Here is a 13,886-nt window from a genome sequence, read left to right on the forward strand (position 1 = left end):
AGTCAAAACTTTTAAATTTTGACCAACTTTATAGAAGAGAGTAGTGACATAGGAGTATATGACATCAAATTGGTATATTATGAAAGTACATTTCAAAATGGATCTAGTGATACTGATTTAGTGCCATAAATGTTGCTACTTTTCCCTATAAAGTTGGTCGAAATTTTAAAAACTTTGACTTAGGACAAAAGCTAGAACTACACTTATTTACGGATGGAGGGAGTATGTCACTTGACTGAGACTTGGTTAAGTCTCAATCAACTAGGACCTAGCCACACCCTTTGTGGAAAGAACTTGATTTTTCAATTTGATACAAGTATTGTTACAAGTCCAGCTAGCCATTTGGGGAATGTACATGGTATACTCACCCTTGTGGTGCTATTGGTGCACCGGATGTCGTAGCGCATTTAAATTATTTAAAAAACCCTGGAAAAAATCTCGCACATTAACCCAACATCAATATATGTTATCACAAATTTTCATATCAAAATTTGAAACGTTGCTCAAATATAAAAATGACATATTTGACATCAATGTGATAATACATCAATGTGGTAATGAGCCAAATCTAAAGCTTAATGTATGTTATGTACTATTCATTGTCGAATTTATCATTTTTTGTTTTGTTTAAAATTTTGTAACAATATACTTTGATGTTGTGTGAATGTGTTAAAAAATTTCAGAATTTTCTATTGCCAAAGTTGCTATTAGAGCCTTAGTTTGATGTTTTGGCAGGAACACTGCCTCTTTCAAAGGTCTTGTACTAGTAGTAGGGATTTGTCTGTTTTTGCTTTTTGCTCAAAAAAATATGTTTTAGCTTTAGATGTACTCCCTCCGTTTTTAGCTTTGTCGTAAATCAAACATTATAAATTCCGACAAAGTTTATAAAAAAATAACATCTACAATAACAAATAAATATCATTACATTCATCATTGAATATATTTTCACAACACATATACATGTCGTAAATGTACGTATTGTTTTATATACTCCCTCCTTCCATCTATATAGGGCGTAATGCATTTTTTAAGACCGCCTTTGACTATTGACAAGATTAATAGTACATGACATGCACAATGTGAAAATTATATCATTGAAAGCTCCTTTCACACATGAATTTAACGGTGTACTTTCTGTAAGTTGCATGTCATATATTATTGCTCTAATATTTGGTCAAAGTTAGCCTCGAAAAACGCATTAGGCCCTATATAGATGGAAGGAGGGAGTAAATTTTATCAAATTTGACTTAAGACAAAACTAATATGCATAACAAGTAACAACAGAGGGATGTAAACCAAGTCCCGATGAGAAAATAAACTATCAAACTAGATAAAGCTAACTAAACAAGTCTTGCAGATCCGTTTATTTGTCATTTACATCCCTAGAGTACATAATGATTGTGTGCCAAGATAGTCAAGACATATACTCCCTCCGTCACTAAATATAAGCTCTTTTTTGAGATCAAATATAAGCTCTTTTAAGCCAAGATAGTCAAGACATATACTCCCTCCGTCATTAAATATAAGCTCTTTTAAAGATTTCATGCATTTTAGAGAATAGATTCATTCATCCATCATCGCCGCACTCAAAAAAAAACATCTGTCATCTGCTTTGATCTTCCAACGACAAAGTGGAACACGATGTAGCATGGAAAGCAAAGCGCTGTTAATTAATTTATCAGGTCCTGGTAACAACTTTGCTTATGGAAACATACAACAGATGATAATTACTAACTGATTATTAACTAAACACCAGCTCATTTCCATTATCACTGTCCCTTCCACATGAGAACACATGCATCCTCTGGTTGCACCACTAAACCACCTACCACATAACAATGGCTATTAAAGGAAGTGTTCCTCTTTACAGTAAACAAACAAATACCCAACATACTCCCTACTACCCACACAGCATTCCCTTCTTCTCATGGCCGTAAGTCAACGACGCATGGCGGCGATGATGATGCATGGAGAATGTGCCCGTCGCGTCACAAGTGGCTCGGCCGCCTCTTGCCTGTGTCGGTCCGCTGCCGCTTGGCAGGCTTGGCCCAGTGGATGTCCCCGATGCCGGGCGGCGAGCTCCCCCCGCGGTCCGAGTGCGCGCCCCACCCGGGCATGGACTGCTGGGACGGGTGAGAGTCCCTCTGGAACGGTGTCCTCGCGCCTCTGGGCGATGGCGCCGGGCCCAACCGGCCAGTGTTGGTCGGGGAGAGCGGTCCACGGGGGCCTGAGCTGGACGGCGACCCGATGCTGGACCGAGCCCGGTCTTGCCTCTTCTTCTTGGCGATGAACAGGTCGCCAGGGTGTAGCGGCAGCCCTGGGCTGTCGAGGCTCTGGTCCCTGCTGCCTGGTCCTGAATGCCTTGAGTCCCTCTCGGGTTTGGCCCGGCTAGGAGCCTCGCCGGCCGACGCGTGATGGCTGTGCTTGCCGCTGCCGGGACCATGCTGCTCCACTTCAGTGGTGGCGGAACGGCGCTTCAGGCCTGAAGCCAGGTGCTTTGCTGATGGGACAGCCGTGCTGCTTGCACCACCTCCGGGATTCGAAAACGACAGCGAGTCCTTCACCTCTTGGAAGTCAGAGTCTGGGAAGGCGATCTTCATTATGTTGAAGAATAGGTTGTGGAGAATCTCAGCTTCTACCCGGACCTGCATTTCCATGAGCAAATTAAGATTCTATTACGCCAGACCCACACGCCATGATTAACTGAACAAAGATTGCAATATATAGCTACAAGTTTACAAAACTATGACTAGCAAAAGTATGTGATGACATATCGTTCTATATATAATCGCCACAATATTAGTTTTTAGTAATAAAAAGACCAACCAATAGTAGTCCAAATACAACTACTAAGATGAATAATCAGCTAACTTAAGAGGCCATGGACCATGGTGCAAGTACTACTTCAATTGACCCATATCTAAGATGGATAATCAGTTAACTAACAAGACGAATTCAAACTTCCATAAGTTGCCCCTACTTCTGCTTATTCTGATGGTTGTTTACACGTTGGTCTGAGTAAATTGACAACAATCATAGACAAACCCTTCATATTATCCATTCATGCGTGCAGTTAGTGTTATGAATCCATAACATATACTTATTGCAGACACATCATATATCAAGTTAATGTTAGCTCTTCAGAGATGTGAAAGCTGAATATTCTCAAAATAAAACAGGTGTGATCATGGACACTGTTTCTTGACTCATGGGGCATGTTTCAGGAACAGAGTAACGCAGTGCTCGTGAGATTAATATAATACCGGTACAGAAGGCAAAAGGGAGGCCTGGTCTAATGCTATAGATTACCTCATGTCTGTAGCCGAAATGTTGAACCACACTCTTCAACATCTGCTGCATGTCCGCTATGAACTCAGCTACGCCGCTATACTCTAATCCATCAACTCGTAATTCGATTTTCTGTAGGTCGAGGGTGCTTCCAGCCACACCTTTGGATGAAGAATTTTCATTCCTTCGCCACCAAGAAGCTATGTTGGGTATTTTTTGGTGTCCCTCTTTGCCAATTCTCCTCCAAAGCTTGCTTATTACATTCTTACACTGCAGTGATCAAAGATGAGATAAATCATAACCCAGCAATCAAAAGCTGATTTCTGGAAGGCCAAACGACACGAGTAAAAGTCACAGAAGCGATCCCATGTTCTCGATAATACAGCATCATTCTGCTATGTGATAAATGCCATACGTACAAAATAGAACAGTAGTTCTAATTTCTTATTTGCAGAGATTTAATCCCAGTATTTACTATGGCCATGAAACACCTCGTTTCCAAGACTGTAAACTACATTGTTACAACTGCTGTGGGAACCCAACATGTTCCTGTTCACCAAATGGTTCAAAATAAACATAGCGTGGGACATTAAGCAATTGCCATATTCATGCTTTCCCAAAAGAAACGAATCTAACAGCTACCCCATTGCTAACCCTGCTTCCTTAATCTACTGCTGGCACGGGTGAGGTCCAAACAGGCCCCCATAACCATATTTGCTAAAGCGCAACAAAGTAAAATACTGCAAGTATTCCCAACATAAGTTATCATGGTTGTCTAAGGTGTTTCTAAAGAAGAGGCAATGGGTATTTTTAACAGGGCAAACCATCATAGACATACAAAGAAGAACAGCGAAATGCTAACCTTTCTCTGCATACTGTCAGACATCTTTGTGCCAGCAGAATTGATGACCTTGTTGCTCCAATTCTGCTTGGAGTGCTCAGCAGATCCCTCCCCAGACCCAGACAAGTGGGTAGATTTCGCTGCCCTAGAAGCAGGAGAAGCCTTTACAGATGGCATGTTACGCTTCTGTTTCACTACCGGATGAACCGTGTCTTGCTGCCTGGAAGTAGGATCTGCAGGAGCATGGGCATCTTGCTGTGAATCATAATCACCATCTCCTGGGAATAAAAGGCGAGCACCACGTTGGGGGAAGGTACCATCTGCACCAGATCTATCTTCCTGTTTATCGGTACTAGGTCTTGGACGAGTTCGGAGACTCCTTTTGCGTTTTATTTTTGGCTGCAGGACCTGTTCATCCTCACCATCATCCCGGTCATGGTTCCAGCTTCCTGATTGCTGTAGATCCATATGTGAGTCCCCTGATAATGCAATCTCTCCGTCCTCCAAGTCATCTGACTGTAAATTCATCAGTAAAAAGGATAATTGTACAGTTAACTTTTCATTCAGAAATAAAAAGAGAGCAGAAAGAAATAAGTGCCAGGTCTCAGACATACAGTTCTTTTTGGAAAAGTGCCTGGGCGGGAATCTAATGCAGATAGAGACCGCAACTTCTTCAAAGATGAGGAAGGGGCTGGTGGTGGTAATCTCCGGCTTCCAGATGAAGATCCTGTAGAGCCAGCTTCTTCAGACTTGTGACCTTTTCCACTTCCTGTCCCTTGTTGAAGATCGTACCCATCATCATTGTTAGGCTCTTCTTCCTCCGATTGATCTTTGTTATCATCATCAGGTACTGAATCATCATTTTCCTCTTCCTCTTCAGATTCTCCTGCTTCTTCTTCAGGGTGAGATGGTGTGTTCCTCTCCTCATCATCTTCTTCAGACTCCTCATCATCTTCATCTTCATACTCCCGGTAGATAGAGTACTTACCAGACCCCGTGGGTCGCCCCCTTCTTTTCTCGAGTTTGTCACCATTGTCAGGAGCACTGCCAGATGCATTTCTGGCAGGCTTTTTGGTTAAGCTCGCCACAACACAGTCAACATCTGTAGAGCCAACGCGGAGCCACTTTGGAACCTGATTATGTTTCATCATATCTCCTGTCCAATCGAATTCTTCATCCATCTGATCAAAGAGCTCGACTTCCTCTTCAGTCCGAGCAATCATACGATTAACTTCCTGTAGCGAAGGAACATCATGAAGACTTTCTTGATACCTCTCTTCATCATGCAGCAGTGTCTCCAGAGTCATGCGCCTTTCCTCATGGGTCGTTCTTTGATCAAAACGACCAGCATTAATGACTTCATCTGCCATATCAATTTTGTATTGTTGGATATTATTGCGGATGAGACTTTCGATTGAACCCATGTATCTGTCCTTTCCAGCAAGGTCATCCTCCAGATCTCCACTTCCTCCGTTCCTCAATTCATCCTCTTTGTGATAACTTGAGATGTTATCAACAACGGCCTCCATGTAAATAACCTTTACCTCCCTAGTCTGCCCTATACGATGGGCCCTTGCAACAGCTTGTTCTTCATTTTGTGGATTGGGATCGGGGTCATAAATTACAACAGTGTCTGCACTCTGAAGATTCAGACCTCTACCAGCAGCACGGATACTAAGCAAGAATATAAAACACTCAGAACCAGGCCTATTAAAATCAACAATTGCTGATTCACGGTCCTCCAAGCTAGTTGTTCCATCAATTCGCCTGTAAGCAAGTTGCCTCCATTGCAAATAGTCCTCCAGGATGTCAAGAAGTTTTGTCATGGTGCTAAAGAGGAGAACACGGTGACCAGATCTATGAAGCTTGATTAAAATCCTATCAAGATTCCACAATTTCCCGCAAGATCTGATAATAAAATCCTTCCCGTAGTAATTCATAAAGGGATATGACAGCAAAGGATGGTTGCAGACTTTCCTCAGTTCCATGCATTTGTTTTGAAGATTCTTATATGTCTTGGCCTGGTACATTGGATTTCTTTGGATACGTATTTTCTCATCTTCCGGATCAACTCTAATGGTGCCAGTGGATTTGATCCAATCATATATAGCACCTTGAATGGCAGACATTTTGCACCTCAAAACAATAGAGTCCTGCACATTGCATGCCAAGTAAATAAAGCTGTGAGTTTAAAGAACCAAGTTACCAACAAAAAAGCAATTAACTTCAAAACTTGTACATAGAATGACAAGGGCGAAATTATGGTACCTTCCGTGGAAGTGAACCTTCAACATCTTCAACACGCCTACGTAGCATAAAAGGTTCCAGAATTTGATGAAGCCTGTGAATAATAATAACTTTCTTCTCGGTCTCCAACCAATCATCTTCTTCGTTAGGTGTAGGAGCATCCCTCTGAAAAGGCTTTGAGAACCAATCTTGAAATGCCTTGCGGTTGTCAAACACTTCTGGAAGCAACAAATTTAGAAGGGACCAAAGCTCCTTGAGATCATTCTGAAAAAATTGTAAGAATGTATTAAATAACAATCTAAAATAAACAATAACCATGCGGTAAAACAAATACTGTGGCATACAAGAGAAAAGGAACTTCCAGGAACTGAGGCTCCGTCAACATATCACAGTGTATGGCTATATGCCTATATCAGCATTAGTTGAATAATCGGTAAACATTTATTGGGCTTGCCTGTAGAGGAGTGCCAGTGAGAAGGAGACGTCGCTGGCAACGATAGCGATCAAGATCACGGGCCAAGACTGACTCTCTGTCCTTCATTCGTTGGGCCTCATCAATTATAATGTACTTCCAGTCAATTCTTGAAAGCTTAGAACGATCAAACATAACAAATTCATATGTTGTCACAAGAACATTAAATTTGACAGCCAAAACCTCCTGCAAGATGAAATCCGAGAAAAAAAATGTTCAGAAGCAAATATTTCAACAAAAGCTAAATCAATAATGAAATTCACATACATTTGCCACCAAATAAGCTTATCTATGAGAAATAATAACAAAAAAACAGATCAAACCCTGTTCAGGTATAAACAGGAACATAGTATAACAGTACCCGTGGAATATGCACAGCCTGGGGGAAAGCCCTCCTTTTTGGTAAAAAAAAAAGTACCCATGGAATTGAGAAAATTCAACCCCTGTACAGCATCTGAAGCGTAGCTTCACTGGTATGAAAAACAAAAACCAGAATATGTGCTACAGAGTTTCATTTACTCTAAATAAAACCAAGCCATGTGCAATGATGACTTTGTGTCTTGTATATATATGGACAGAGTACAGTTTGGTGAAGAAGTTTGTACGTGCCAGTAACCCATTTCTTGTAGGTCAGTTTCCCCATTTATAGTAAAACCAAGCATACGAATTAATTTTAGAGCAAAAAAATACTATTATAGAAGACAAGCCTGACGCATAAGGTGAAAGCCTGAAGCGACAAAGTAATCAGTAAGCACATTGTTTCTAAATAAGATATGCATGGTTTATGATTTCCCCGCTGTTAGAATATTGTTCAGCAAACAGCAGAGCTACTGCTATGCATTTTAGAAGATGATTGTGTTTGCTTACAACAAAATATATCTAAAAGGCAATATGCATCAGAATCTTTGAGTGCTAAAGCATAATAAGTACAGATGTAGCAACTTACTTGAGAGAACAACTTTTGCCTTTGATCCTTTGCACCAACATAAAAGATGCAAGATGCGGATGGTAACCAATTTAGCAGTTCACTCTGAACCAAGAACAGAAAATTAAGTTAAAACTTATGCTTCTAAGCTCATTTTTGTATCACAAAACTGATACGGGAAAAAAAAGCACCTTCCAATTGACCAAGACAGCATTTGGCACTATTATGAGATGTGGTCCATAATTCCCTTTAAACTCCATCAAGTATGCAATCAATGCCATGACCTGTTTAAGCAAAAAGGTGAACAACCATGAAAAGTCAATCCTAACAGCATGTCAATCCTAGCAGCATGGCATTGAAGGAAGAGTGGAGCGATCCGAAGACATGGTGAAATAACTAAAATCCAGCAGGTGGAACACAGCAAGAAAGGCACACCTGTACAGTCTTGCCAAGACCCATCTCATCAGCCAAAATGCCATTCAATTTATTATTGTAGAGCGAAAGCATCCATTGAAGGCCCACCTGGATAACCAGAAAAACAAAATTGTAAAACAAATTGTGACAGACTGACAGGTCACAACAATATTAACATTAGTATTAAAGACAAATAGTTGAGTTGAAGGGAAATGATACCAGTTGGTAGTCCCTTAAAGTTCCTAATCTCAAAAGTGAGGGCTGCTTTGTTACTTTTTCAGTCACAGCATGAGCTAACATATAGTACCTATAAGAATAAAACAGGTCAAAGTTTGTTAAGGCTAAAAGGTAGATTTTGCAGACCTTGTTGATCTGCACAAACTTTATCCCAAATGTGAAATAGAACAATTGTTGGTTCCAGATTAGAGAACAATTGTATGTGAAAGTTACTCAGAAGTCGATAGCATACATAAATTTAATTTATAGTGCTCTCTGAAATAAATATAGTGGGTCAAGAGAACATTACAACAGAACCACATTCCCATTAGTTAATTACTTACTTGTTAACAGATGCATTTTCCTCCCTTGGTGCATTCATCTCTGAGAATGTGTTTCTTATCATAACCTCCTGGCCAGCACATTGTGCAGCAGCCTTCACTTCTTCTTCAGAAAGACCCTGTTAAACAAACAATCAGCAAACTCATTATTTACAAGAATAGTCACTAGGAACCTAAAGAGTAGAGACTGCAGCCTGTGGCGGATGTGCAGTGCATTGGAGTACAGTTATACCCGACTTATTTGATAATGCAATATACTCCAGTACAATTACACACAAAGGATATGGGTTCATACCCTTTTCCCCTTCAGTAATAATTGATGAAAGGTAAATAAAGGGTGCATGCTAAATTTGTTTTGCTTTGGAAGCTGAACAGCACTGCAGTTAGTTCCAGTTTTCTGGTCATTAAACTTTTTTTTTGAATTAGCCAGAAACAATGGTTGAGTCCGAAATTGTTGACTCATCCAGTACAGATTTGTAATCTGTCTTCTGGTTACTCAGCGAGCAATCTAGTAGCCCGATGGGCACTTGGGCAGCCATGGGAGAAGAGAGTTAAAGAAAATTAAGCTCCTACTGATGGGCGGCAATTTCCCAGAGTAGGTGGTTAATGATCATGTTCTGCCACCAACAACTTTTATACAAATGGTTTTAAACAGTTAAAATAGAGATACTGTCCATAGAATCTGACAACCTAAGAAACCAAAGGTGGCAGAAAAGCTAATTTCATTTTCGAAAGAAAAGAATGTCATAATACCTGTGCCCGTGCAGCTGCTGCTGCAGCATTTGCTGCCTCTTCTACTTGTTGCTGATTCTTGGTAGCAGTAATTTTCCCACCGAGTTTATAAAGGTACTCTTCAGTCTGGGACAAGAACGAAGATAGAACATTGTATCTTTGAGCTGCATCACCAGGAACACTAGTTTGTTGTTCCAATAGTATTTGACGATATCGTTCCACATCATTGTTTTTTAGTGCCTCCATTCTTTTGCTTCGATCATCATCCTTTTTCTTTGAGAATTCCCTCAGCATCCTTTCATGGTACTTGGCCACCCCTCTGTTACGAGTTATTCGTGCATCACGTATAGCCCAATGTGCTTCCAAAAGCTTCTTGCGCCATTGGAAAATGGATTTCAGCTGCTTCTCTCTCGAGGCCTTTTGCATCTGCTGAACTTGCCTTATAAGCTCGACGCGTTGGCGCTCGCATTGCTTGACAAACTTCCTGTATATCCTATCAGGCATCGCCATTATTTCTTGTTGCACCTCTTCAACTTCATCCCTCATGCGAGCCTGGCGCTCTAGGAGTCTCAGCTTTTTTTCTTCAATCTGTAGCCTCAAAACAAGATCTGGCCGGATCCTTTTCCTCTCTAGATTAATTGAAAGCAAGCCGCTAATCTTTTTCAAGTTATCCTCTCGTTTCTTGCCAAGAACCATCATGCCTTCCTGAGCCAACAAATCTTTCATGTCATAACCAAGTGCCAGACTACCGTTGTAATTTGCAGGGGGCATGGAATCATGTTTCCTAGTAAAGGACGGGAAATCAAATAATGGACCATGATATTTTCTGGGAACATCCCTTGGAGATGGTGCGCTACTTGTAGAGGCAGCTCTTTTTGCCTGCTCAGCATCTGCCGAACCACTATCGGTCGGTACAGATTTTCCCCTTTCACCACTGTAATCACTTCTCCCAGGTGTTCTCTGGATACCCCTTTCTGGTTCCTGCTCTGATTTAATGGGAGCAGTGTTACTTTGTTCAGGTGCAGAAACTGGTAAAATTCTAAGAGGCTCCTTGGGTGGAACTTCTGTCACTTGCATGGGGCCACTTGCAGAACCAGTTTTTTCTTCCGAAGCAGAAACCTCCGCCTTTGGTAAAGAGGGTCCCTTCAACAATAGAGGTTTTTCAGGAGCTTTATCACCACTCTCCATGGGCCTTCCTTGTTCATCAGCATTGACTGAAGCAGCCCTTTCACGATTGGGTATTACTGGAGGTCCAGAGATCAGCTGCGTCTGTGGGTCCGGCAGTGGCGGAGGAGACATGATTAATTCAAGAACTTCCGGTGGGAGTGTACGGTCACCACGCTGAGATGCAACAAAAGAGAAATAAGAATTGCAGCAGTATGAGATTGATCAGCTTAAACCAGAGTAAAATTGTACTATACTGGAACTCATGAGAAAAAAAATGCATGAACACAAGACACATCCAAATTTAGCTTTCTTGTACCTTCAGACGCCGAAAAGCTAATATTTGAGCTTTAAGTACATGAAGTTGATGTTTTGTGAAATTCGAATTCGGCCGACCACCTTGAGTTGGGGCCTGTGATCCTCCTGTTTCACCAGGAGTTGCTGTAGGGGCAGTAGCTCGATTAGCCTGCTGCAACTGTCTTGCATACTGCAGCTGCATCGCTTCTGAACTCGCAAGGGTATTCTTTGGATTGGGCTGCTCAGAAATCTTATTCCCGTGTCCAGAACTTTGGGTCATATGCATCATTTGCCCGGCGTTGCCCATTGTCATGGGTGGCCTCACAGCCCTCTCATTTGAACTTTGGGCAGAAAACTGCTGCTGCATCTGCAAGTTGCTCGGATTCGCCATCTTTGTCTCTGCTCCAGCAGAAACAGAAGAACTAGGCAGGGGAGGCTGCCGGAGCTTCAATGGAGCCTGACCAGGATTATTCCCATTTACTGGGGCATCACTGTTCACCTGCCTAGGAAGCATTTGCTGATTCTGCTGCTGTTGTTGCTGCTGCTGTTGCTGCTGTTGCTGCTGCTGCTGCTGCTGCTGCTGCTGCTGCTGCTGCTGCTGCTGTGCAGCCATGTTTGTCGTGTTCTGCTTCTGCATGGCGGCCATCCTGGACTGCCAGATAGGTATGATTTGAGAAATGAGACTTGCATTTGCAGGATCAGACAGATCGATTTTCTGCTCCTTTGCCCAGGCATGGATAGCTTGCAACGGGATACCACCCATGCTGGCCATGCCCACTTGACCTTGCATTGGCTGCATCGGCCTCACCATACCAGCTGATGACATCTGCTGCCCAGGGATTCCTTGCGGTGGCATAGGAGGCCTCATGTCACCGCTCCTTTGCTCGCTGCTACCGGCCCGCTGCCCCTGCTCTGGCTGCTTCTCCGCCTGCTGAAGATGCTCGGACTGTCTCTTAAGCATCTGCGCCTGCGCCTGTGCCTGGGCCTGAGCCTGAGCCTGAGCCTGAGCCTGGGCCTGGGCCTGGGCCTGAAGGGACATGAGCTCCTGCATCTTCGCGGGGTTGGCAGCCGCATCCTGGTCCCCCCTTGTGGACGGTCCTGCCATATTCATTTTGGCCTGCTGCTGCTGCTGCTGCTGGAGTTGCATCCCATGGGACTTCTGCTGCTGCATCAGAAACTGCATGTATGCCTGCTGCTGCATTGTGCTCTGGTTGTACTGCTGGCCCGCCACCAGGCCCTGCGGTCCACCGGGTTGGGGCAGGCCCCTCTGGCCCTGGAACGGCCCCATCGGGCCCGAGGACTGGGGGAAGCCGCTCCCTCCGCCCATCATACCATGCGGCATACCGGCCTGGTAGGATTGCTGCTGCTGCTGCATCATCGCCTGCAATAACAGAAGACAACCCGTTCAGAAATCACAACCTAGCAGAAATTAAGTAGTGGCCGAAGAGAGAACTCAAAACCCCAGCCGGAGAATCGCATCGCCGACGTAACAGAGCCAAGAATTCTTCAGAAACAAACACACATGCAATTCGATCACAGAGAGGAACAGGGCCGGTCCAAATCGGCCAGAGAACAATCCAAGATTGAGCCGCACAACAATCCCAAACCCAGCAAGAAACCAAGAAGCGCGAATTCGAGACGCACGGGACCCCCGTCGCCGGAGAAACCTGGACCGGAGACGCAAGAAACATGGAACTGCAAACCGCAGCCGCGCTGAACCCCACAAATGGAGGAGCTCGGGCGGATGGGGACAGGACACGCACCCACGGCACGCGCTCGCACTCCACTGGCAGTGGCTACCGTTGCGGCCAGGCAGGAGAAGCCGGCCCCAATAAAGGCGCCGCTTTTTTTTCTCCCAGATCCCAACGACCGCACGCGCGGGCGCGCGCGCAGAGGGCACGTTTCCCCGCCAATGGCGTCTGCTACCCGCGGAGATAAACCCACCACCAGAAAAATAAATTCCAACCCCCTGCACTGCCGCCGCGGCGGGGCAGGAGGCAGAGAGAGAGCACCAAGGCCGGCTCACCTGATTCCTGGCGAACCCTAGGTGCTGCGCCTGCTGCTGCTGCGACGCCGTGGCCGGCTGCTCCGGCCGCGGCGACGAGGCCGGCGAGCTGCCGGAGGGCGCCCCGCCGGGCTGCATGACGGGACCGGCCCGAAACCTCCTAGATCTGGCCGATTCGCTGCTCCTTCATGCGTCCCCGGCAAGATCTGGGTCGAGGGAGGCCGCGCGGGGAGGCGCGGGGTCGGATCGCCGCCGTGGACGGTCGCCGGCGACGGGCTGCGGGTGGTTCCGGTGGGGCGGTCAAGACCTAACCTTGGCTTCCGGCCTGCGGATTTTTCTCTCTTTATTTTAATGTGGGGGGGGAGCGTCGGGATATAGAGCGCTGGCTGGGAGTGACAGATGGCAAATTCGAGGGAAGCGGAGGGCCTTTATGTGAAACGACCGTATGCGCAAAATATGCACCAAGGCCCCCTGGGTTTGCTACATTTGCGTTAAGGGGGTGGTTTCTCGACGGTACCGACGCGCATCGACCGATGTCTGATATCCGATATGCGCAAGGACCGGCTTCGACATTTGCTATTTGCGAAATGCTATGCATGGATCTACGCTTTCTGTGGAATACAGTTAATGCTGGCTAAGAAATTCAATGTGCGCAATTTTCTGCTAAAGTTGAAATTTATTCGCATGTTTACCCCGTGCTTAGCTTGTGGTCAAGCAAATGTGGTAAGACGCGATAGGTGCGCTAACGATGAGGTGGGGTATATAGTGTGGGCGGTGTGGCAATTACTTTATTGACAGACAGGTGTAGGCCCTTCAAATAACACCGTGAATATGGAAATGCGAGGTTTGGGTCTCTTCTTGAGGTTATAGTTTATCATTAGACCTTTTTAGTATACTCCCTCCCTCCATCTATATAGGGCCTAATGCGTTTTTTCAAGACCGTC

The 13,886-nt window shown here is 44.5% G+C and overlaps 1 protein-coding gene across 2 annotated transcripts; it reads right to left on the reverse strand.

The window, feature by feature from the left end:
* Positions 1–1,644: 1,644 nt before the first annotated feature.
* On the reverse strand, positions 1,645–13,304 carry BRM (transcription regulatory protein SNF2). Of its 2 annotated transcripts, XM_048678700.2 has the most exons (15): positions 12,964–13,304; positions 10,960–12,318; positions 9,498–10,817; positions 8,748–8,863; positions 8,407–8,494; positions 8,209–8,295; positions 7,965–8,057; positions 7,795–7,878; positions 6,831–7,034; positions 6,398–6,640; positions 4,744–6,282; positions 4,447–4,645; positions 4,151–4,362; positions 3,310–3,558; positions 1,645–2,645 (listed from the first exon to the last, which is right to left on the reverse strand). In XM_048678700.2, the coding sequence occupies exons 1-15, from the start codon at positions 13,078–13,080 to the stop codon at positions 1,989–1,991; spliced, it is 6,567 nt and encodes a 2,188-aa protein (XP_048534657.2). In that variant the 5' UTR covers positions 13,081–13,304; the 3' UTR covers positions 1,645–1,988. The 2 variants fall into 2 exon arrangements, with proteins under 2 accessions (XP_048534657.2, XP_048534656.2); XM_048678699.2 differs by having other exon boundaries at positions 4,151–4,645.
* Positions 13,305–13,886: the final 582 nt, after the last annotated feature.

This window comes from Triticum urartu, chromosome 6A, assembly GCF_056163025.1.
Source record: "Triticum urartu cultivar PI428250 chromosome 6A, HENAU_Tu73, whole genome shotgun sequence".
NCBI classification, from domain to species: domain Eukaryota; kingdom Viridiplantae; phylum Streptophyta; class Magnoliopsida; order Poales; family Poaceae; genus Triticum; species Triticum urartu.